We start from the raw sequence: 23406 nt of genomic DNA, 5'->3' as shown, positions 1-23406 counted from the left end.
TCACTAGAGGAATGAAAATAAATAAATCATGAGTTTTGTGTACTGTAATTAATAATGTCACAAGATCGAGTGGACTCTTCATCGGCCGAGAGTTTACCAACTACTGATGAAAGAATTAACAAGTCATCCATAACGACGAGACTCTGTGAAATGGTTTGTTTTCGTAACTTTAAAAGTCTCACGTTCGCTCTGTCAGGAATGAATGAGTGAGGAGAAATTATTCTAGTGAGAGAAACTGATATTTAAGGATATCCAAGTATCTTTTAGTGCAGACCACACTGTAGATTCAATCATTTTCAATCATCAAATTTGGTAATTAAATTGCGCGAGGGAAATTTGAAAAAAATCATGAATATTCAGAGTCATTTGAATCACATTTTGCACAGAATTATGATTTTTTTAAACATTTGTTGTTTATCAATGAATAATTAAAATTGTTTAAACTTTTGGAAGCTTCATTTTTTCAGGCATGAAATTGATTTTTGGGAAAATTCCGTATATTAATAAATTCGTTACGATTCCGACCAAATGATTTTTATGGCGGAAAATTGATTGTTTATAGATTATTTATAGAAAATGCTCGTAATTTTCAAAAACTAATTTTTAAATGATTTCATCAATCTTCCTCCAAAAGTAAATTTCCTAATGTCTTTCAGATTTTTAAAATATTTTCTAACGGTTCGTTGTCGCCATTCAAATTCACATCTGCAAAGTTTAAACACTAAAATCATTGTTGAATGGGCGGAAACTTAGGGTTGAATGATGTTCAAATGAAAACTCTGATGTTCGATTACAAAAATAGAACAGTATTTCACTGAAGAAAAATAGCTAAAGTACTTGGATATCCTCAGGGATTTTTTTGTCATTCGCTTTCGTTCATATTACTTAGCAAATGTGTAGATCAGATGGAATCTACCGAACTTTGGTAATCACTTGAGGCGCTTGATGGGATTGGGAGGTGTGCCTGATGTTGATCGAGAACAGGAAAGTGGAAATGATATTAATGAGATGGGGAGTCATACGGAATATTCTAACGAGGATTTCTCCATGTGGGAATCTAGCTCTAGTGAATCCAATCCGTTTGCTGTCTCCATTAGACCTGGAAATTTAGCAGAATTTTTTGGAGCCAATTATCCTTCAACTTCAGATGCTGCTCCAAGTAAAGTGAAGACGAATGTTCAGTTGTGAAGTGGGAAAATTAGATGAGTTGAGGATGTTCTGTGAATGATGTTTGTTGTTTGGTAAATAGCTTGGTGAATAGGGGGTTTGGGAATTGAGAATTAATGCAGAGAATTCTTGTGTAGGTTTTAAAATCTTCAACAAAAATATCTTATAATTTTCCTGAGCCTTGTGACTCAAAATATTTGCGAATGGATGATTGGGAATTTTTTGTCTAATTTGATTCATGTTTAGATTATTTAGTGAATATATTTTAATGGAAGATAATTAGAGAAGTTCCTTATGAGACTTGTTTTCTAAATCTTGAAATTCTCCAGGAAAAATGTCTCAATAAATTTCTGTAAACTTCTTTGTTGCCAAAATATTGGTGCAGTGCCAAATGGGAAAGACTTTTTTGAATTCAGAAGTTCACAGTCGATTGTTTCATCAATATTTTCAAAAGGAATAGTTCTAGGAAAATTCAGACACTTCCTCCAGGGAATTTTGAAGATTATGAAACAAAGTCTTTAGTATCTCCTAATAAATTCACTTAAACCTATCGATTTCCAGAATAGTTATCAAACCATAATTATCTGAGACTTTTTTCAATGAAAAATTCACGTCTAGTTTATTTCGTAAATATTTTGAAAAGAAACAGCTTTCGAAAAGTTCATAAAAAGACATTTAGAAAATTTCGGAGGCTATAAAAACATTTTTGTTCCCGAGAAATTGCCAATCTTTCTCTAAACTATCTTGTAAATATGTCCTCAAAAGCAAGAGAAGAGAATTGAGAAACAAGAAGACAATTGAAGAGTCCAGGGAAATTCTTAAAATTACATTTGCGGAATAAAAATTGAGCAATTATTATTCACATCTAGATCATTCCGGGAATATCTTCAACAGACCTCTCTAAATTTTCCTAAACACCTTCCACCCAAAATATTAGTAAAGTCATCAACTCAATTCCCGTTATTACCATCTCAACTTCACTGTAGGAGAAAGTGGGGGAAAATGGGCTCTTTTTACTTTGTTTAAAATATTGATAATTCATAAACAAATTTATAAATTGAGTTCAGTCTAGGCTCATTACGAAGGGGAAGAATTGTCCTTCCAAAAAAAAATTATCTCATTTCATCAATAGTTCAATGAATCATCAACATTTCAAGGGAACGCAAAAGTATCAATTTTACTCCACTTGTCCCTAAAATGAATCTGTACGAATATTCTTGGTACATTGAAGTGGATGAACGCAGCTCAGCAGACCTGAGAGTCTCAACAATTTTATCACCCCTGGACTATTCAACTCGTCTGATGGTCTCAAGTGGTGTCAATACGAGCACCAATGGCATTCGCCGACTAACTCTCGCCGATGTGATAAATGAAGATGGTGTTATAATAGCCCAAAATCCAGGAGACTTTGCTGCTGCACTCCACGCGCGAATGGGGTACGTGCTGTCACGGAGCTCAGTTTTCCCTAATTATTCACCCCTTCACCCCTAATTATTCAACTCGAAGATAGTTACATGAATTATGCAGTCAATTATCGAATCAATTATCATAAAATATCTATATTTCCTAGATATTTGAAAATAAGACGTTTTTGAAGCTTATTATTTCGGTCATGACGTCATAACATTAATATCTATACATGAGGGGCTAATTGATCGGATCTCGCTGGCCGGTGATATGTTTATAGTGTCGTATGGCTCTGGCAACTCTGCGCTCGAGAATGTACAGACGGCGCAGCGCTTATCACTCTCTTTCATAATGTTCAGTATTTTTTTACTTTTTTTTTCAAAGTAGTAGCATTGAGTTGAAATTTCGAGATGAAGATCGAACAAAAAAATCAATTTAGATAACTTTCGGCGGATAATGGAACCGGGCGTGAAATTTTACATTTCTCGGGAAGGATCATATTTTTGGTCCAGTCATAACAGCGTGGGGATGGCTAAGAAAGCTACACTAGAGCCGCGTTAAGGAGCAATATTTCAAATATTTATGAATGAAAAATTAATCATTAAAGATCGAAACTTGAGATTGAAAAATAATAAAAAATTCATGCAAGTTCCCTATTCAACCTTCAGAAAATGAGTTCTCAGGTCTATTGATCCGAGTGGCCACCACATGGGCTTCGTAGGTGGTTTGTCATACTGGGGTTGATTATCTAGGGCCTCTAGTGACCCCCACCGGGTTGCTCGGACGACTGAGTCAAAACTCACGTGTCTGATGTTGTGGAGCGACTTAACGGGATTTGTAGAATCATTCAGTGATTTTTTATAGCTTCCAGGGGGTGTGAGTCATCGATTTGCTTGGTGGATTAATCAGAGTAAAGACTCGATCGGGGTTAAGGTCTCAAACGATAAGTCAGACATGTTTTTGAATATTTTTGGGATAAATGAAATGTCAAGTGGGGAATGAGATAAGTGCAGAATTTATTGGAGGATTATTTTGTTTATATCTTTGGGCTGAAGAGGTTTGAGGTAATTTATCGAGGGGATTTCTTGGAGGACATTTCAAGGGCTATGGGAAAACCTCCGCATGAAGTCCCTTAAACGTCTTTATTTCCGAGATATTTTTTGGATAGTACGAAAATAAAATCGAATTCGTGTATTATTTTGTACATGGAGAGAAATTTTCAACAAGAATTACGGAACTCACAATTCACTCACCGATTCTGAGTCGCGGAATCGATTCAGAAAATTTAAGTGACGGTATCGTAATTTTTCACAGGAGATTCAGATAAAAATTACGGAAAGCTCCAGAAAAATTTCGTGACAGTTACGTAAAATTTCCTACAACCACATTTCGCTCCGAAATTATGGAAAAGATACGTAATTTCTATTGAATATTTCTCTCCGTGTAGTTATTCTCAGAAGAAAGGGGTTCAAGGAATTTTAACACGAAACCTTCCATTTTCGTTTGAAAATCCCTCGATAGTTTCTTGAAAAATATTGTTTAACCTCTCCAGTTTAAAGATGTTTGCAAAATCATACGAACACTAGTTTAATTCAAATTCGTATTTTATGCAGCTGTAAATTACCTACTGAAAAAAAATTCTAGTAAAAAATCCAAATGAAATTTTTTTGAATAATTTGCTTTTGCCTCAACATTACATTGATATGATGCTTTTTCAATCAGTAATCAATCTACCGATGGCTTCGAGACGCTCTTCGAGCCCCGTCACGTACCCCTATTCATTCCATCTCATGAAAACAATGATTATACAATGAGCACAACAACAATTGATTCCAGTTCATCGTACGGGTAAGCCAAGTAAAAAATTTCCATTTCTCAATTCATCGATGCGCATTCTACGCTGAGAGAAAAAATGAACTGAGATAATAAGGAATAAATTCTTGACCTAAGAAAATGGTTTATATTATCGATCAATTCAGGAATGGTGCTCTACACTAAATGAATTCGTACGATATTGATGGATTGATAATTATTTTCTTTTCAAAATGAGATGATATTCTCGGGACCTCAAGAATAACGAGAATCTGAATAACGAGTCTGGAATAACGAGATGATGTTATTTCTCTTGAACTCGTTGCGATTGAGAGCAAGCAACGGTCATAATTCAGATATATCTGGAGGTTTTCCTTTGCATGAATTCTGTGTTTATTCAGTACGAAAGTCCCTGATTCACGATTCACTGGATCGAAGTTTTTGGTGTCTTTTGTCATTTTCTCAGTTTGTGACACAAAATTACGATCTCTTGAGAACATTTAGAACATTTAGGTAAATGTTCTTCAATTTTCAATTAATTGAAAATTCGGTATAATTTGGTACTGAATATTTATCTCTTTACTGAACATTCAAATAATTCAGGAGATATTCATTTCCGTGCTGTTCAAAAATCTCCAATTCCATTGAATTTTCAATGAAATTTCAAATTTCATGATTTTTCCTCCCTTAAATAGAAGTTAGTGTCGCTCTCCTGAACATTACGAATAAACTGTCCGAGAGGTTATTCACTGGTGAAATCACTGTGTAACTTTAGGATGAAATCACTTGAAATCGAATGAAATCAGTGGAATGTGATTTTATCGATTGTATTATAAGTAATTTCATCTGATACTACTTGCCATCACCAAGTTGATGAAATGACAAATATTATTTTGAAACAAGAAAAAAATAAAAATTTATGACGAATATGATATCATTCATAATAAATTTGATTTATTATCATTTAACATCAGTGGAAATCATTTGAAATCGTGAAATCGGGGTCAAAGTCTTATGAAATCATTTGAAATCAGCAATCATTGGGTCACTCACTATGAAATTTCATTTTTTATTCTATCAATGGCACTCTATATTACACCCGAGAAATTGGTTCTCTGATATTGGGTCATTTTTCTCTCAGCGTAGTTATAAAATTCTCGGTATTTCTGAGCCCTCAGTCAAGGTGCATCAAGAATACCATCGACTGATCCAGTTTACAGGAGACGCCGGACGTGTGCTCTCAAAACTTATTTATAACACATACCTTTCTTCATTTCCTCTTCATCTTATTTTTTTTTTGCAAGTCCCAACTAATATCACCTCCCTCTCGCTTCTCCTCTCATCAGTCGATGCGGTTTAAATCCCCTTACTTCTCCTTCCTCTTTGGCACCTCAGTTACGTCGAGTCGCGTGTTGACCGCGCTAAAAAAATCAGTAACGGTATCGCCTTGCGGTCGGTTTACATTCGACTTCTACGCGACACGCACCACAAAACGAATTGAAAATGACCATTTTTTTGTCTCAACGATCGATTTGTATTGACACTGGGTTGGGTATCGGGCACTCTCACTGTAGACGAGTATTATTAAGTTTTTTGGGGAGTATTACTTTCTTTGTGAGAGGCAAGAGAAAATTTTATTTTTCGTTTTTTTTTTCAGATTAAGTAGGCGGACAATTGTTTATTTATTGTGGATTCGATCATGATCGTATAGATTCATGATTGCTATCTTTCACAAAGTCAGGGATGTATTTGCAAAAAGAGAAAATTCGGTTTTGGACTTTACGGGAAATAGAAGTAGTTCCGATTTTATTTTAAGAAAAATATCCTTGAAGGTACAAAATTCGCGTATAATAATAGCAATACTCAAAAATTCATCTGAGTTGAATAACAACAAAAAGAATCCAGATGATTTTTTTGCACATTTTATATCTGACGTTCTCAATTGATGCATTGATTCTTTATTTTTTTCAATGGAATGTCGATTAATTTGCATCCTCGTGGTGTAATTATGAAATTCGAATGACTGAAACTTGAACCAAAATTATAAACACTAGGAAAAAAATTGAAATAGTGTATTGACTCGAGTTATACCCACAGAATATTTCAATATAACTTAAAATCAATACTCTCGTTTTTCCTACGAAACATGAATTCATTCACAGAAATGAATATGAAATTTCCTAGAATGCGAGAGAAACTATTTCCAATTGTTCCCGATGGTTCTGCGCACTGGGTGTGTAAAGTTCAAGGTCGTGCGTAAAATCAATTCTCGCCTTCGGCTCGGACGTCAATGCCACACGAGTAAAAAACCCCATGGTACTCCTATAAGGATGTCGGCCTTATGACATAATGTACTATTGCCTTACGAACGAAATATATTATATCCTCCCTTGGTGCACAATATTCGCGATGTTACCGGGCGCGAGGCGACGCTGATGCTTCAACATGGCCGACATAAAACGTTTGGAATAAAATCAAAGATCCGATCAATTAGCCCCTCATGTATAGATATTCCAAATTTTTATTTTTCTCCTCATTAAAGTAGTTTTGAAGATAATTGCGAGCTAATAAAAAACATTTGCTAGTTAGTACTTTTTTTTAAATAAATTTTTGAAAAATCACCTCTGAAAAAAAAGGCGTTATCCCCTCTATTTCATTATTTCCAAAAAATTTTATGACCAATCGATAGCAAATTGTTTGAAGATTTTTGCGAGTTAAGAAAAAATCGTCAATGCAATCCTATTATTGTGTAAATTAACAATTCCAATTTCAACTGAAAACCAGAGTTGATGACCAGAGTTTGTAGCAGAGATGTCAGACAAGATATGAATGTTTTTTTTGGCTCAAATGAAAGAGCGGCTCGAAAAATGGCGTGCAGAAGTCTTTAAAGATGACAAATGTCTCTAAAGATGATGTCTGTTTTCAATTGAAAAGCGCAATTGTGACAACATTGTCCAGTGGGGTCTAGGAGTCTCCCCTGGTTCAAAACCATCTTTAGAGGCCCTAGCACGCCATTTCTCGACCCGCTCTTTCATTTGAGCTCAAAAAAACATTCATATCTTGTCTGACATCGCTGCTACAAACTCGGGCCTACAACTCGGGCCTTCAATTGAAGGCCCGAGTTGTAGACCCGAGTTTGTAGCAAAGATATCAGACAAGATATGAATGTTTTTTTGAGCTCAAACGAAAGAGCGGGTCGAGAAATGGCGTGCTAGGACCTCTAAAGATGGTGTTGAACCAGGGGAGACTCCTAGAACCCACTGGAAAATGTTGTCACAATTGCGCTTTTCAATTGAAAACAGACATCATCTTTAGAGAGATTTGTCATCTTTAAAGACTTCTGCACGCCATTTCTCGACCCGCTCTTTCATTTGAGCTCAAAAAAACATTCATATCTTGTCTGACATCGCTGCTACAAACTCGGGCCTACAACTCGGGCCTTCAATTGAAGGCCCGAGTTGTAGACCCGAGTTTGTAGCAAAGATATCAGACAAGATATGAATGTTTTTTTGAGCTCAAACGAAAGAGCGGGTCGAGAAATGGCGTGCTAGGACCTCTAAAGATGGTGTTGAACCAGGGGAGACTCCTAGAACCCACTGGAAAATGTTGTCACAATTGCGCTTTTCAATTGAAAACAGACATCATCTTTAGAGAGATTTGTCATCTTTAAAGACTTCTGCACGCCATTTCTCGACCCGCTCTTTCATTTGAGCTCAAAAAAACATTCATATCTTGTCTGACATCGCTGCTACAAACTCGGGCCTACAACTCGGGCCTTCAATTGAAGGCCCGAGTTGTAGACCCGAGTTTGTAGCAAAGATATCAGACAAGATATGAATGTTTTTTTGAGCTCAAACGAAAGAGCGGGTCGAGAAATGGCGTGCTAGGACCTCTAAAGATGGTGTTGAACCAGGGGAGACTCCTAGAACCCACTGGAAAATGTTGTCACAATTGCGCTTTTCAATTGAAAACAGACATCATCTTTAGAGAGATTTGTCATCTTTAAAGACTTCTGCACGCCATTTCTCGACCCGCTCTTTCATTTGAGCCAAAAAAACATTCATATCTTGTCTGACAGCTCTGCTACAAACTCTGGTAATCAACTCTGATTTTCAGTTGAAATTGGAATTGTTAATTTGCACAATAATAGGAGTGCATTGACGATTTTTTCTTAACTCGCAAAAATCTTCAAACAATTTGCTACCGATTGGTGATAAAATTTGTTGGAAATAATGAAATAGGGGAGATAACGCCTTTTTTTTCAGGGGTGATTTTTCAAAAATTTATTTTAAAAAAAGTACTAACTAGCAAATGTTTTTTATGAGCTCGCAATTATCAAATATTTATCGGGATTTATCTTCCCCGTGAATCCAATAAATTTCATACCAAATGAATGTCACATAATTTATCACTCCGCCATTATTTCAATCGATAGATACATCAATTAAATTTTCTCTACCCAATGAACGTCAGAATAAAAACGACCTACAATTGTTCAAGGCAGAAAAAAATAATATTCCTTGAGGTGCTAATTCTATTGCAATGCTCGTGGCATTGCGTACGCGTACAGTGAAATCCTACAGTATCAAGTGAGCGCACAAACCAACGTTTGTATTGGTGACTGTGACGCGGTTACCCAGGCGAACGTGACTCACAGCAAAATGGGCTCCCTCTCTCTCTCTCTCTCCCTCTCATAATTTTAACGAATAATATTTCAGTTACTCATGTATCGATCGAGTCCGACTATCCTTTGATTTCGGAGCGAAAGTACCTGAGTAATATTCAAGGCCAATTTTGACTGATTTAACGCGTTTAAATTTACTCTTACGAAGTACCAAAGACTGATACATGGATTCAAAACCGAAGAAATTATGAATAATAATTTTCATCGGTTTGTTTCTGTCATGATGGTGTCATGTAAATTATTATTTTCAAGCTGTACATGGCACAGGGGGATAAGAATTGTTAGGGGGAAGTAATGAGAGTATGGAGGCACGACTTGGGACCTCGAAGAGTTGTATTTTCAGTGTACATGGTATATATTCGTGTGGTGATACCCCGAGGTTGTAACATTCGATCGTGACTCACCAGTATTTATTCAGGTACGGATTTCAATACGTGTCTACATGCGATAACTCCCATTCTATAACCTACGCAATTGGTCCAATATTTGATGGGAATTATATTTTAATTTTTGAGGATTTATCTTTCACTGAATATCGGGGTGTAATACGTGATAGGTTGAATTTTACATGGCTGGTGATAGTAATTGGGGATTCATGGTGGGAAGGAGTGGCTTCAAGAGAAAATATTTGGGGATTTTCTTTGTTGATGAGAAAATTTCTGATAAAAAATGCTTCTTGACCCTTTTTCTCTAAGCGCTTCTTGAAGTATAGATCACACTATAGATTTAAAGATTTTATCATTAAATTTTGTTATCAATGATTCGAAAAAATCAGGGATAGTTTGCGTCTTTTAAATTACTTTTGTACGAAACTATTATTTTTTAAAATTGAGAATTCATCTTTAAATTGAAGGACTAAAAACAAATTCGTTTGTTGAAAAAAATTATACCTGTATGAAAAATGAGATAATTTCATGCTTGAGGCATTTATTGCGCGGTCAGGGGGGGGATAGTCTGCGCCTTTAAAATTACTTTTGCACGAAACTATTTTTTTTTTAATCTAAAATTCATCTTTAAATTGAAGGACTAAAAGCAATTCCGTTTGTTGAAAAAATTTATACCTCAGTGAAAATTGAGATAATTTCATGCCTAATATCCTCAATTTATTGATTAAATATTTTTTTCAACATAATGTTGATCGATTTCTATCCTTGGAGCGTAATTGAGAATTTAGAATGGCTTAAACTTGAAGAGAAGTTACAAACACAAAAAAAATGAAATAGTTGACTTGAGTCATATCCACCAAAATGTTTGGATACAGCTAAAAAATCAATACTCTTGGATTAATAATTCCTTGAAATGTAAGAGGTATTGAAACTCACATCCACAAGGATTTGAGGTGCGAACTACTCCCAATAATTTTTCTATTTCCAAATTTTTTTCTCTGTAACATGATTTCGATAAATTTCATATTCAACGTGTCAATTTTATATCCAACTCTATAGCATGTGATTCAAAGTGATTTTTTGTTTATGAAGAAAGTCTGTCTCTCAATTCCCTAAAATTGTAATTTCCTAAATTATTTGATGAAATTTTTTTCGGATCAAAAGAATGTTTTCTAACGCTTCACAATGGAGAATCAAGTTTAGATCTCATAATTTAAATAACAAAAAGATTTACTCGGGTCAAATGAGGATTGAGTGGATGGTCTGATGTTCATCTAGGAATGATGAAAATAATTAGTGGGCCTAATGATAAAATTGACTAAGAATGAACAAAAAAAAATTAAAAAATACTAAAAACTTAATCCGTGTTTAACAAAACGAAAGAAAATTATTCACGCTTAATCGCTTTCATCCAGAATTGGAAATGTTTTAAGCTCAATGGGGTCATTTATGTGGTGCAACTTCAGAAGAAAATGCCTGGAGACTTTTTGTAGCTGACAATTTTTGGGGCCTTTCTAGCAAAAAATGACCCTTCACACTTTCTCTCAAAATCATTCATTAATGAGCTAGATTCATTCTTAACAAGATATGAAATAGTAACTTTTTCTGTTGTATCGCTTCAACACAGAATTGGAAATTGGAAATTTTTTTGATGTCAATGGAACATTCCTTTCCGAAAGGAGTAGTTCAGGAGAAAATGTCAAGATAAATTTTTTGTAATTTTGATTTCCCCCAGGACGTGAAAGTTCCTGGGAGAAATCAACCCCGAACTGAAAATTTTTCCTTTTCACTGTAAATTGTTCGTTTGGATGGATTTTTTTTATTCTCGGTCTCTCATTAAGAACACTTAAGGTTAATTTTTTTGTTCTCTTGAGATGGTTTTTTTCTCTTCCCTATTAGTACACTGATCTCATTTAAAGTTCATGGGTGGTGATTCCAGTGTCTAATTACATGTCCGCAGTGAGATGCATAAATCAGCAATGAAAGAAGGGTTGAGCAGTTGGTGACGGTTCGTTCCTGGCACGGGTTATGGATTCGGCTATCCGATACGTTGGGTACTGAAACGACTGTGGCGTGCCGATAAACCCTTTTGCCAACTTTCAATCCCCCAGAAGACCTCAAAAAGCAATTTCAAATTGAGGTTTTCTTCTGTTCCTTTAATCAAGTCAAAATTGTGGAAGAAAAATGGAATCGAATTCGTTGTATTCTTCATTTCATTCAAGGAAGAGCATGAATTTTCCTCCAGAATGAATGTAAACGAATCTCAGTAGAATATTAAATATAAAAAACCTTTTAAAAATCCCATTGTCATTTCCGCCTTGAATTGTGGATGAAATTATTTTTAAAATCGGTGGCCTTAAATTGAATTTTTTGTTGCCTTGACTGTCGAATTTAGTCGACCATGGGATTCATGTGATGAGTAATGACTAATAGCAAAAATGATAATGAACTGAGAGCAATAATGAGCTGGTATTACGACAGTAAAAATTTCAATACGAAAAGAAAATATTTTTTCATTTTCATATTTAAATTGAGTGAAATGTTGAACAATTTATTCGTTGTTGCTTCAGGAACATTAATTAATCTCCTAAAGCATTGCAGGATCCTCACATAAACAGTTTACAAAATGATTAAACTAGAAAAAATCCACCAATTCAATTTTAGTGTTTGAATGTATTAGCTGAATTGCATGTGAAATCGAACTGGAAAATTCCGTATGGCCTACGTGACCTCACAATAGATTGACTCTCCTCACTCTCAGACTCACTCAACCATGAGATTTATGTTAATGAGTGATGAAAAAAATGATAAGAACTGATAAAGAGACAGCTGCGAGAAATAGGTTTTCATTTACATTTGAAAAAAGAATAATTGAGAGTGGGGTAACCTCGGAGGTTATAGCTGGAGGGGTTACAAAAACATCCAAACTTCATTATTTTTCTTCTTGAAACTGAGATTTGAAGAAAACGTGCAAGAATTCCCAATGATGCAGCATACGTAGAAATTTCTCCCCTAAATTTTCCAAATTTTTTTCATTATTTTGACTTTTCAACCGAAACACCTTAAGAAATTCTCTCCCTTCTGTTGCTGCAAAATTTGGAATTCCATTGACTTCTCAGTGAAAATTGAAATTTCATGATTCTTCCCTCCTAAATGGAATTCAATGTCGCTCCCCTGAATATTGTCACCAAACAGATTCATATCAACAACAGAGGAACAATAATGAACTCACAAAGACTGAAAAAACACGTGTCACGACAATGATGAGTCTAATCGTTGCTCCGCACGACTCCTGAAATAATAATCCATTACTCCACCATACACTCAAAATTTTCCAATGAGAATAAAACCAACTGAGTAGGTGAATAAGAGGTCGTCTGGCTTGTGAACGGTAGTAGTAGGCCGACCCCAAGAAAACGAGGATTATTGCGGCCGTGTACCGGTATAAACTCTTGTGTGTTATGTCTCTCCAAGTTTTCCGGTGTGTCTGCGATGGTTTCTCCTCTCTAGGCCGATCTATTGTCTCTCGTGAGGCCCCCAGCCACGATGAATCACTCCTGATGTTTCACAATACGTCAGATATATCTCCTCGGGGGATTTTTTAATAGACGAAACGTTCTTTTTATTGATTATTTAGCTATTCCAAATAAGATTTAAATCCATTGAGCATTGTTGTTTTGCGTTTGCGTGCTGAGGGGGATTTTTATGTTTGTAAATAACGCCCCATTTCATTGCGGTTGAGAGTCTGTATCTACTTCATGAGTAAGTGATAGGTGGCTTGTGTTATTGCTTACGGGTTTGTATCACGCTACTTATTGTCATTATACATGGCTTCTTTTATGTGTTTATTTTTAAATTGCTCATGTGTGGAAAGAAATTGAGGGAAGATAGGATTTCTGCATCAAATTTTTTCGTTTAATAAAAAAAGTATATTTGATATGCATTATATTCGATACGCATTATACGTTTTTGTTTTTATTTTGATAAATCATGAAAAATCAAGAAGTCAACTTATCAATTTTTTATTATTTATCGGAATAAAAACGCGTGTCAATTATTTTTCATCTGAAATTTTATTGTTGATCGAGATTTTAGTATTTTAACACATTTTTCACACCCAAACAATAATTGTTAACTGATAATTTATTATAATTATTGATTAATATTTATTTATTTATTCATTGCATCTCATTTGCATTACACATTGATGCAAGGGGGGCAGGCACCAAGTCTATAAGAAAAATGAATAATAATAAAATAAAGATAAGAATCGAAAATAAAAGGATTATTCCGCCACAGCATCTAGATTGGTGTGCATAGTAACAAAACGGTTATCCGATACTCAAAAATATGATGTCGAGTGATAATTCAAAAGTTTATAACTGTAGCTTCAACAACACTGTTAGAAAATTACTCTTAAAATTTCAAGTGAAAAAGTTTCAAACTTTTAACAATGACAAAGTTACACAAAATTTCTGTATATTTCTTCATTGACGAATCAGTTTATTTCTCGAATATTCAAGTAATTCTCGATTTTCAGGTCCATACGGCACTGAAAAACCTTGAAAATTTTGAAAATTCAGGCAACAACTTTTCTGAATTTTCAATCTATTGAAAATTGAATTGTATGTGATGTTCAATTTTCACGATGAGTTTGGAAATTCAAGCTTTCATTGAAAAATCCATCATTGTTTAACATGAAAAACCCAAATTTCTTGAATTTTCAAGATGAATAAGAAATTTAGTGAGCGTTTTCCTTTGAAATTGTATTCAACCTCGCAACATTGAAAATTCAGATGACGTGACTGAAATTTCAAGAAAATTTTAACAGTCAATTTCAGATCTCAATTTTATATCCTTAACAAGAAAAATGAACAGTTCATTTGCTTTGTCTCTGTTATTCGTTTTTAAGGTCCATATTAACGAGTTATTGATTAATATCTATCTAATAATCTTCGTAATATGAAGACCGTTTTTCTATAAAATAAGTCTCTTTAAAGAAACAGTAGAGCGAACAAAACAAAATGTTTTAAAATCGCATTATTTTATTTCATAAAAACATTTCATCATTTATTCAAGATTTGATTTTTTTTAATGGTGTTTTTTGCATTACTTCTTCTGGAATCATCATACGAGTATCACCCACACATCAAGACTGTATTATTGTTGTAACTCTCTTGGCTCGATGCACGCGAGTACGCACACACGCAGGCCTTTGCTCATTATTTTAGAAAGCAAGAGTATTGTACAGCAGGCGTCATCCTACGTCAAGACGTCGCTCATGCAAAGCATACATGGCATACGGTTCCATGTAGGATCACTCGGGATCAGCATAGAATTGGCTTTCGTCAGAGGGGAATTGAAATTAATTTTTAATACCGGTCCTTTCAAATTGCCGTATCATCAGCCCACACGTGCGAGACGGCTGATGGGTAACCTCGATCTATCGATTATATTCGATATTGTAGTGATGACAAATGGGTGGGGAGAGTGATTGATAAAATGTTGAAGTTTTTTTTTAAAGGGCCATTACATTATTTGATTCTTCATTTGATTCTTTTTGATTGATTCAATTGAGCAAGAAAAGAATTTCTTGATTTGAAAAAATTGATTCTGGATTTTCAACTCTGTTCATGGATTAAGATAAATCTTCTTGATCTGTTTGATTTTCAACTGTTCAATTTGTGAGGCGCTGAAGGAGGGTTCAGGGAGCGGAGACCCCCCCTTCGATACAGCTGTAATTGTACGTGGATACGTCCATGGTCTTTCCTTCTTTCTCGAATTACCTAGAAACTCCTTGCATTCCCTCGAATTCTCTGGAAACTCCTTGAATTCAGTAGTGAAGTGGTAAACGGAGATAAGTCGACTCATCTCCCAGTTGAGTTTTTGAGAAATATTTCCGAATCTAAGGGAGATAGCGAAACTGTTGTAATTACATTTGTTGTAGCACTCAATGGGCTTCACAAAAAAGGTTGTAACAAAAATTTTGCTATCTTCCTTAGATTCCGAGATATTCATAGAAAACTAGTCAATAGTCAAAATTGACTTATCTCCTGTTGCCACTTCGCTACTGAATTTTCTCGAATTTTCTAGAAACTCGTTGAATTCCCTCGAATTTTCTATAAACTTCTCGAATTACATTAAAATGTCTAGAATTTTCTAGAATTCCGATAGATGGCGCTGCACATAAGGATCGTTTCCCAAAATGACCCCCCATATTGAAACCATAGAGATATCCATGTTAAAAAATTTCTCCACTTATTCAGTAACACCGCTTGCAAAGTATGGTTATTAATGCAAAACACATTTCTTTCTCTGTGTTTAATCACCACAAATACAATTGTATTTTTCACTTTCGTATTCTGACCCAAGGTCTTCCTTGAACGTTTAATGAGCCCATTATTGCTATGCGCGAATTTTCCGGCAGTCCGCCACCACTAACGAGCGAACGCTAATAATAAGTGAAAGATAAGAAATCTCGTGGTGCTGTTGTGATTTTCGAGGTGTAGGAGGACGGAAAAGTGAGAGGGAAGGTTCGATTTATTTCATAGGATTGTTTCATCTTCTGTTTGAAATAACGATGACTGATGCTCAGTCATCATTATTATTATCTTTTATTATTATCTGGATGAATGAGGTAAAGAGTAAGAATAATACAGTTGGAGAAATTAACTTCATTGCAAATAGCGATACGAGTGATGATGAAGACGAGGGAGTCAGCGAATTGGAAATATTGCGGAGAAGGCGGGAGTTCTATGACAATGTTACTAAGGGACACACTGTGAGGAAGCAATTTCGCAATCTAGACGACGAACCCCCTATATACTGATTTCGAAAGTGAATGGATTGTAGTCGACTTAAACGGTAAAATAATTGCATAAAATAATCTTGAAAAATCTTTAATTCTCCTTCACAATTCGGTGTGGAATGAAAATAATTGAATTCACTCGACGAAATTACGATAATCATACCAACAAAAAGTTATTACATAAAATGGAGTGGTTGAACGATGCTGTTCTGCAACCAATTCCCATATAATTTAGCTCATGTCTTTTGTAGTGATAAATTTAAAAGAAAATATTTGCTGAAATTTCTTTTAAATCGCATAATTTTCTCAAAATAAAATCATGACATTTTTCAATACTTAATTTGTCATTTAATTGAACTTTAATTGAATTTCCAGAACATTTTGTGGATTAAAAACCTCTCTTTTCATTTTTTATTCGAAATTTCATGTTTTTTAAAATATTTCTTAAAACCAGTTCAATTTATTAATTTGCAAATTAATCATGTACATGCAATTTTTTTAAATTTATTTTGTTCTATCACTGGCTGGCAATGAAAATAATTATCGATAATTGAACCGTTAGAAAATATTTAAGAAATCGGAAAAAATGAAAAGTTTACTTTTGGGAAAAGATTGATGAAACAGTTAAAAAATTATATTTTTGAAAATTACCAGTATTTCGTATCAATAATTTATGAACAATCAATTTTCTACCTTAAAAATCATTTGTTCGGAATCATAACAAATTTATTTATATTCAGAGTTTTACCGGAAATCGATTTCATACCTAAAAAAATAAGATTTTCGAAAGTTTAAACAATTTCAATTCTTTACTTATAAACAACGAATGTCCAAAAAATCATAATTCTGCGAAAAATCTAATTCAAATGACGAAGAATATTCCTTATTTTTTCAAATTTTTCTCACGCAATTTAATTGACAAATTTGATGATTGAAAATGGTTGAATTTATACTGTGGTCTGTACGAAACTGTAAAACATACTTGGATATTCTGGATAAAAGGCATTGGAAATTTTCCTCCAAATCCATAATTCAATCGGCTAGTTTTTGACGAATATCTCGAAATCTAAAAGAGATACAAAAATTTTTGTCATGACCTTTTTTGTAGAGCCAATTAAGGGTTATAAAAACCACTATGAGAAAAATTTTGTTATCTCTCTTAGATTTCGAGAAATTCATTAAAAACTGGCGAAAAGTAAAAATCGACTTAATCCGGTTTACCGCTTCGCTACTCAATTCAATAAAAATCTTCAATTCATTGTGTTCTGCCATTGACTAGCAATGAAAAGAATTATCGATAATTCCCTAAAATTATTTCGCCCTCATTCAGAGAACCCCACGACACTAAGTTCACGGAATTGTACTCGTGTAACAATCGAAATAACAACAGCATGTACATTTAAACCGTAACAAGTAAACGGTTGACCTTCATTGTCGTCTCCTGACCTGCATCAAGTAGTCACGAAACAATTCCCAGTTGAATTTACAACTGAAAATTCACCGACAAACCTCCGGCAATCGCACGATTCGACTCGCCAGTTGTGGGCCAGATGATTATTTCGCAACATTACCACGTGAGAGACACTGTAATTGTTACTGGCCTGTGAAAATATTATACTTTTTTTTTCATCCTTCCCACTTTTTTCCCAGATGAGACCCGGAAGCCTCGTCGAGTCAAGTTCCTCTCAGTGGTCTCAAGTTGTCGAGTCTCCTCACCCAACAATTTCTTCTCCTCTCGTCGTCTTCTCAGGGTTAACGATGAATAGAAAATAAAATAAAATGTCTAACAATTTTTTTTTCGTTGGCATACAAAAAATAACTAATTAGCAATTAATGGGTGTGAGGGAGAATTTCTGGGCGAGATTATTATGAAAAAAGTTTGTAATTACAGAGTTATTCAGTATGAGCGGAACAATTAGGGCGGATTCTTGTGGCTCTTTGATGAGTAGAAGTTTTTCATCATCGAGGCAATAAGGAACTGCCACCGGAAACTAACGCCATGATTGATAATAAGTGCATCACATGGTTAAATCGCAGGTAAAGGTAGAATAGATGAGGTAAAATTTGCGGAAGTCTATTGGTAAATGGATCTAATGACGAGAAGAAATGGTGAGACTTTTTGTTATGATAAAAGGGGACATGAAACAGTTAACGTAACGCAGGAAACCGATGAATAAAAATCAAGTGATGAATTGAAGTCATGAGTAATGTTTCATAATCCTTCTGACGTTTACTTATAACCGCGGAGTATAATGAGGAGAAAATCGAGTGCAGGTGGCGAAATGTAACGGAATCCCTCGATTTACCACTTCTTCGAGAATATTAAATTATCTCGATACGGGATTTTAGGGGAAAATATCCACAATTGTTATTTTCTTTACCATTTTTCCCAGGAATACGGAAAAAAATAAAAAATTCTCTCTCAATTAGTTTTTGGGATATAAGCATTTCAATGGTTATTTTTCAAGATACGAACATTTCCATAACGCTTCGTATAGGTACTTGACATACCAATTCATGCACTCACATTCCCACACTTGAATTCAATAATTATATTTACAACATCAAAACAACAAAACTCAATTTTAATGGAAATTTTTTTGTTGGAGTTTTTTTTGATTGAATTTTTTTTCAGAAAAAATGGCAACAACAATCGCCAAAATTCAGTGAACAAAATCTGTAATGAAAGAATTTTTAGTCAAAAATGCATTCAACCAAAGCAGTGTCACCCTTGTGACCTTTCCTTAAGTTGGGAGAGCACTTGATACATAATCGGAAGGTCCCGGGTTCAAATCTCAGTCTGGACTTTCGAATTTTTTTAGCTTCTTCTTTCGATTTTTTTTTTACTTTTAAAAAAGACAACCTCTTGTTGCCAAGTTGTCTTTTTTTAATTTGAAGAATAATTTTATAAACAGGAAACATTGATCTTGGATCAAAGAGAAAGAAACTTTTCCGGAGATACTGTTTCTCTCTGTACACCTGACGCGGCTGTCTAGACATTTTTCCCAAAAATTAATCATTTTTGAGATCAAAGACTTTTTTTTTGTATACAGAGAATTCATAATTTATTCTTCTGGTTTCACAAAAATTTTCTGTTGGAAAACATGATGGCATGAAAATTCTATCTTGATAAAGAATAACAACCTTTAAAAATAGCTAATTTTACCAAATTAAATTTTTTTGACTTCTATTTCCTGAACTATTGGAGTAAACGAGTTCACCTTTGTTTTTAATTTCAGAAAAAAAACTCATAAACACGCAGACAGAGGGATTTAATTGCAATTAACGAAGTTTCTTAATTATTAGCGACTAGTATTAATAGTTGACGAATGTAATGAATAGTTGAAACGCCTCGTTAACGAAAAATTGTTCTTGGATCAAAGAAAAAGGTTTTGCATTCTAGAATATTATTCTCGATCTCAGAAACTTTTTCACGGGTCTTGTGACACTTTCACCTGAAATTATTACACATTAACAAGATAATGACGGGGTATAACGGGAGATGTCATGAGTTGATGGATTACGTTTTGTTCTTTAGAACTGAATTCATGTGTGACGTGTTGAGTTATTTCTTAAAAATTATTCTGTCATCCATTCATAAGTGGAGAATGTGAATGGAAGACAATTGAATAAAGTCGAAGGAGTTACGGGAGAGTCCAAGCCTAATATGGATGATTCTTAATCGTTCGAGTAATTCTTGGGTGAATGTTGACAGACACTTTCACCTAAAACCCCTCATTATCGAGATGATCACTTAATTAAGCGAAATGTCACATTTAATTGATCAAATTTTACTGTTTATATTAGGACTCATGCATAACGCATAGGTCGAGATTTTTTGAAATGAAACTCCCCCACTAGTGAGTGAATTTCCTATTCTAAAAAGAACATACACTTAAAGTCGATAATTATCGATATCTCGCAAGTCTGTCACGCTTATTCCTCATTGTTTCCAGTCGTCTGAGGCAGCAAATTTAATTCATGATTAATTTAATTTTGAAATTTCGACTGCGCAACATTAAAAGTCATTGGAAATCCACCAAACATTTATTTATAACTGGAGAATATTATGAGAAGGAAAGTGCATGAAATCAAATAATAATTTATTAGGGAAATGGTCAAACGTAACTCGGACCTAGTCATTCTCTCAGTCGACGAGAAAATATCAAAAGAGCTTTCTCACTTGGAATTTTCTCAGCAGCAAGAAACATTTCTTGATATTTTCTCCTAAAATCATTCATCAGAGAGACCACGTAATCAACCAAAGTGTCACATTAGATTTATATAGTTCCGCTATTCACCACTAGCTGTGTAACGTCACAATCCGTATGAAATTTTCTGGAATTTTTTTTATAACTGAAGAATATATTAGGAAGAAAATTTAATACAATTACATGATAATTCACTAAGAAAGTTCTCAAACATAACTCGAAAGTGGTAATTCTCTAAGGCTATTCAACGAGAAAATATCAAAAGGGTTTTGTCTTCGAAAATTCCTTCAGCAGCAAGAAACATCTCTTGAAATTTTCTCCTAAAATCACTCATCAGAGAGGTCATCACGTAATCAACCAAAATGTCACATTAGATTTATATACTTCCACTATTCACCACTGGATTCATGCGTCACGCCATAAACCATTTGAAATTCTCCGGACATTTATCTATAGCTGGAGAATATAATGAGAAGAAAATTAATGAAAGTAAATGATAATTCACTGAAGAAGTTGTCAAACACAACGCTGAATAAGCGATGCTATGAGAGGTTTGTCGTTGGGGATTCCCTCAGTTGCAAAAAACTATTGACATTTTCTCGGAAAATCACTCATCGATGAGATAATTATGTTATTAAAAAGATATGTGATAATTTGATTGATTACATTTCATATATTTCTTGCTGAATTCACGTAAAAATTGTTTCGCCTCTCATGTGTAACGTCATAAGCTATTTCTCCTGACATTTATGAATGCAACTGATGATAGAAAACAGCTCTTTAATCACCAAGATTATGTGAATCGTCCATTACGTTGCATCATTGCTCGTACACGTATTTTCTAATTTATTCAAATTGACAAGCTGATTTCATGCGTCAAACAACAAGTGGCTGCTTTCCACTTCGAAATACCCGAGGTTGTGCTGAAGAATATTGTTGCATGGAAGAATAAACACCTTTATTTATTTATCATTTGTTGAGGCGGCTTTGCACTACTATCTGGAAAATTGATCTGTGACTGGACGGTTCAGTCATTCCGAGGTATTCGTGACTTTCTGCGAGGGAACGCAGTCATTATCCCGGGGATATAACGATCACTCGCAATCCAGGCGTGATAACGGGGGATAGGGCGATTACAAACGGATTATGGATTTCACTTGAGTTTCGTTGGGGTTGGGCTGAAATGTTAATTGGAAGGGAATATTTCCATTTTTGAGCACACTGTTAATTATATTTTTCGGCTATGGGACGAATATTATTTTTTCTCATTGCGGTTGTGGGCTCGGGCCCAAAAAAAACATTCACATCTTGTCTGACATCTCTGTTATGAACTTTGGTTTTGAAATGGTTTCAGAGTTGAAAACCAGAGTTGTGACAACATTGTCCAGTGGAGTCTAGGAGTCTCTCCTGGTTGGAAAATCATCCTTAGAATTATCTGCACTATAATTCGCAAAAATTACCAATTTAGTTATATTTTCCTCCCTAACTTTAATGAAATGTCGCTCTCCTAAAATGACTATCCGACTGTCTGTAGAATTTCAATTATTTTCCAACAGTGCATACAAAATCCTCAAGTTGTAATTTTCGTTTGTTTCATTTTTTTTCGCTTTTTCCTTCAATCAAACTCGTGTGTGAAATATTTGGTAGGAGTTGAGTAACAGCAAAGCAAGACAGTCTTGCGACTGTTCTGTTATCGCACTGAGATCCAAAGATATCTTTTAAAACCTATTTCCACACGACAAATTGATTGATGAAAGTGTGTTTCTCAGGAAATTTTTGATTCTATACATATCGACATCTCAATAACAGACATGCGTATCTACATAGGGAACTCATAGAACGTACACTTGACTGTTATTAATGTGTCGATATGATATGTTAATGTTTTTTTTTGCTTTAACAATTCTGGATTGATTCAAAATTCGTCGAATACTTTGAATCAATTGGAATTCCGCTCCAAGTTCACTATGAAAAAAGAACTTCAAATTTCATGAATAATTTGAGAGTAATTTTCCTACGAGTGACATTGAATTCGATTTAGTGTAAAAATGATCATCATGAAATTCAAGTTTTAAATACAAATAGCACATAAATTTTTCAACTTAATTGAATTTTCATTTGGACAGCAGATTCATAATTAAAATGAACTGAATTTTCAATTTCCACCTGAATTTTCATGATTTTTCTAAATTTTCCTGAAGTAATTGAACTGAAATTTACATCTTTACTCCATTATACGATTGAATTATCAAAAAGTAAAAAGAATTCGTGATTTTTCAATGAAGAGATTGTCTGAAATTTCAATGGAAACGTCATTTGATAAACATTTTTGGAATTTAACACGGCAAATTGAGATCAAAATTTTCACCAGTGACGATGTTTTAACGGATCTTAGACAAATAACAAAATTTCCGTAATATTTTATGAAACTCTCTCTCGACTCTATAAAAAATCCCACAAAAAGTTCATAATCTACTCTAGATTTCGAGATACCCCCCAAAAACTATTGTTCTCAAGTTACAATGTGTCAAACGTCTGACACAACTGACTCGACAGTAATTTCCCGAGACGTTTTATCCTAAAAAATCCTAAATTCCCCTGCTACTTAACGGAACAATTTGATATGAAAAGGGACTTATGAAGTTAGTACTAAAAAACACGTCCGAATCAGACCGAATTGAAGAAATTTTCCTCCACATCTTTTGTGACTTTTACTTCGCCCTATAAAAACCTCTTGATGAATTTCGTTGTCTCCCATAAGTTAAAAGACATTCTTCAAAATCTGATGTGAAAGTACAACTCCTTTATCCCACATCGGAGTAATTACTTGAGAGCATTTGATTAAAAAATGAGTGCTCTCATCAATAAAAACCCAGAAATGATTTAAACTCTCCAATAAGAAATCTAAACAATCAAAGGAATGGAAGGAAT

At 34.4% G+C, this 23406-nt stretch overlaps 2 protein-coding genes across 2 annotated transcripts in view; both read left to right on the top strand.

Moving 5' to 3' along the window:
• LOC107042544 overlaps nucleotides 1–23406 on the top strand; it is a 119757-nt gene that overhangs the window by 4701 nt on the left and 91650 nt on the right. The gene's annotated exons all lie outside the window — the stretch shown is intronic.
• Nucleotides 55–16285, top strand: LOC107042553. Its single transcript, XM_015263624.1, has 6 exons — nucleotides 55–153; nucleotides 901–1159; nucleotides 2399–2603; nucleotides 4297–4422; nucleotides 12293–12298; nucleotides 16144–16285. The coding sequence occupies exons 1-6, from the start codon at nucleotides 55–57 to the stop codon at nucleotides 16283–16285; spliced, it is 837 nt and encodes a 278-aa protein (XP_015119110.1).

This window comes from Diachasma alloeum, unplaced genomic scaffold (assembly GCF_001412515.2).
Source record: "Diachasma alloeum isolate Michigan unplaced genomic scaffold, Dall2.0 Dall_scaffold_00179, whole genome shotgun sequence".
NCBI lineage: Eukaryota > Metazoa > Arthropoda > Insecta > Hymenoptera > Braconidae > Diachasma > Diachasma alloeum.
Note: the sequence above shows the minus strand (reverse complement) of the source record. Positions and strands in the feature narration are given on the sequence as shown.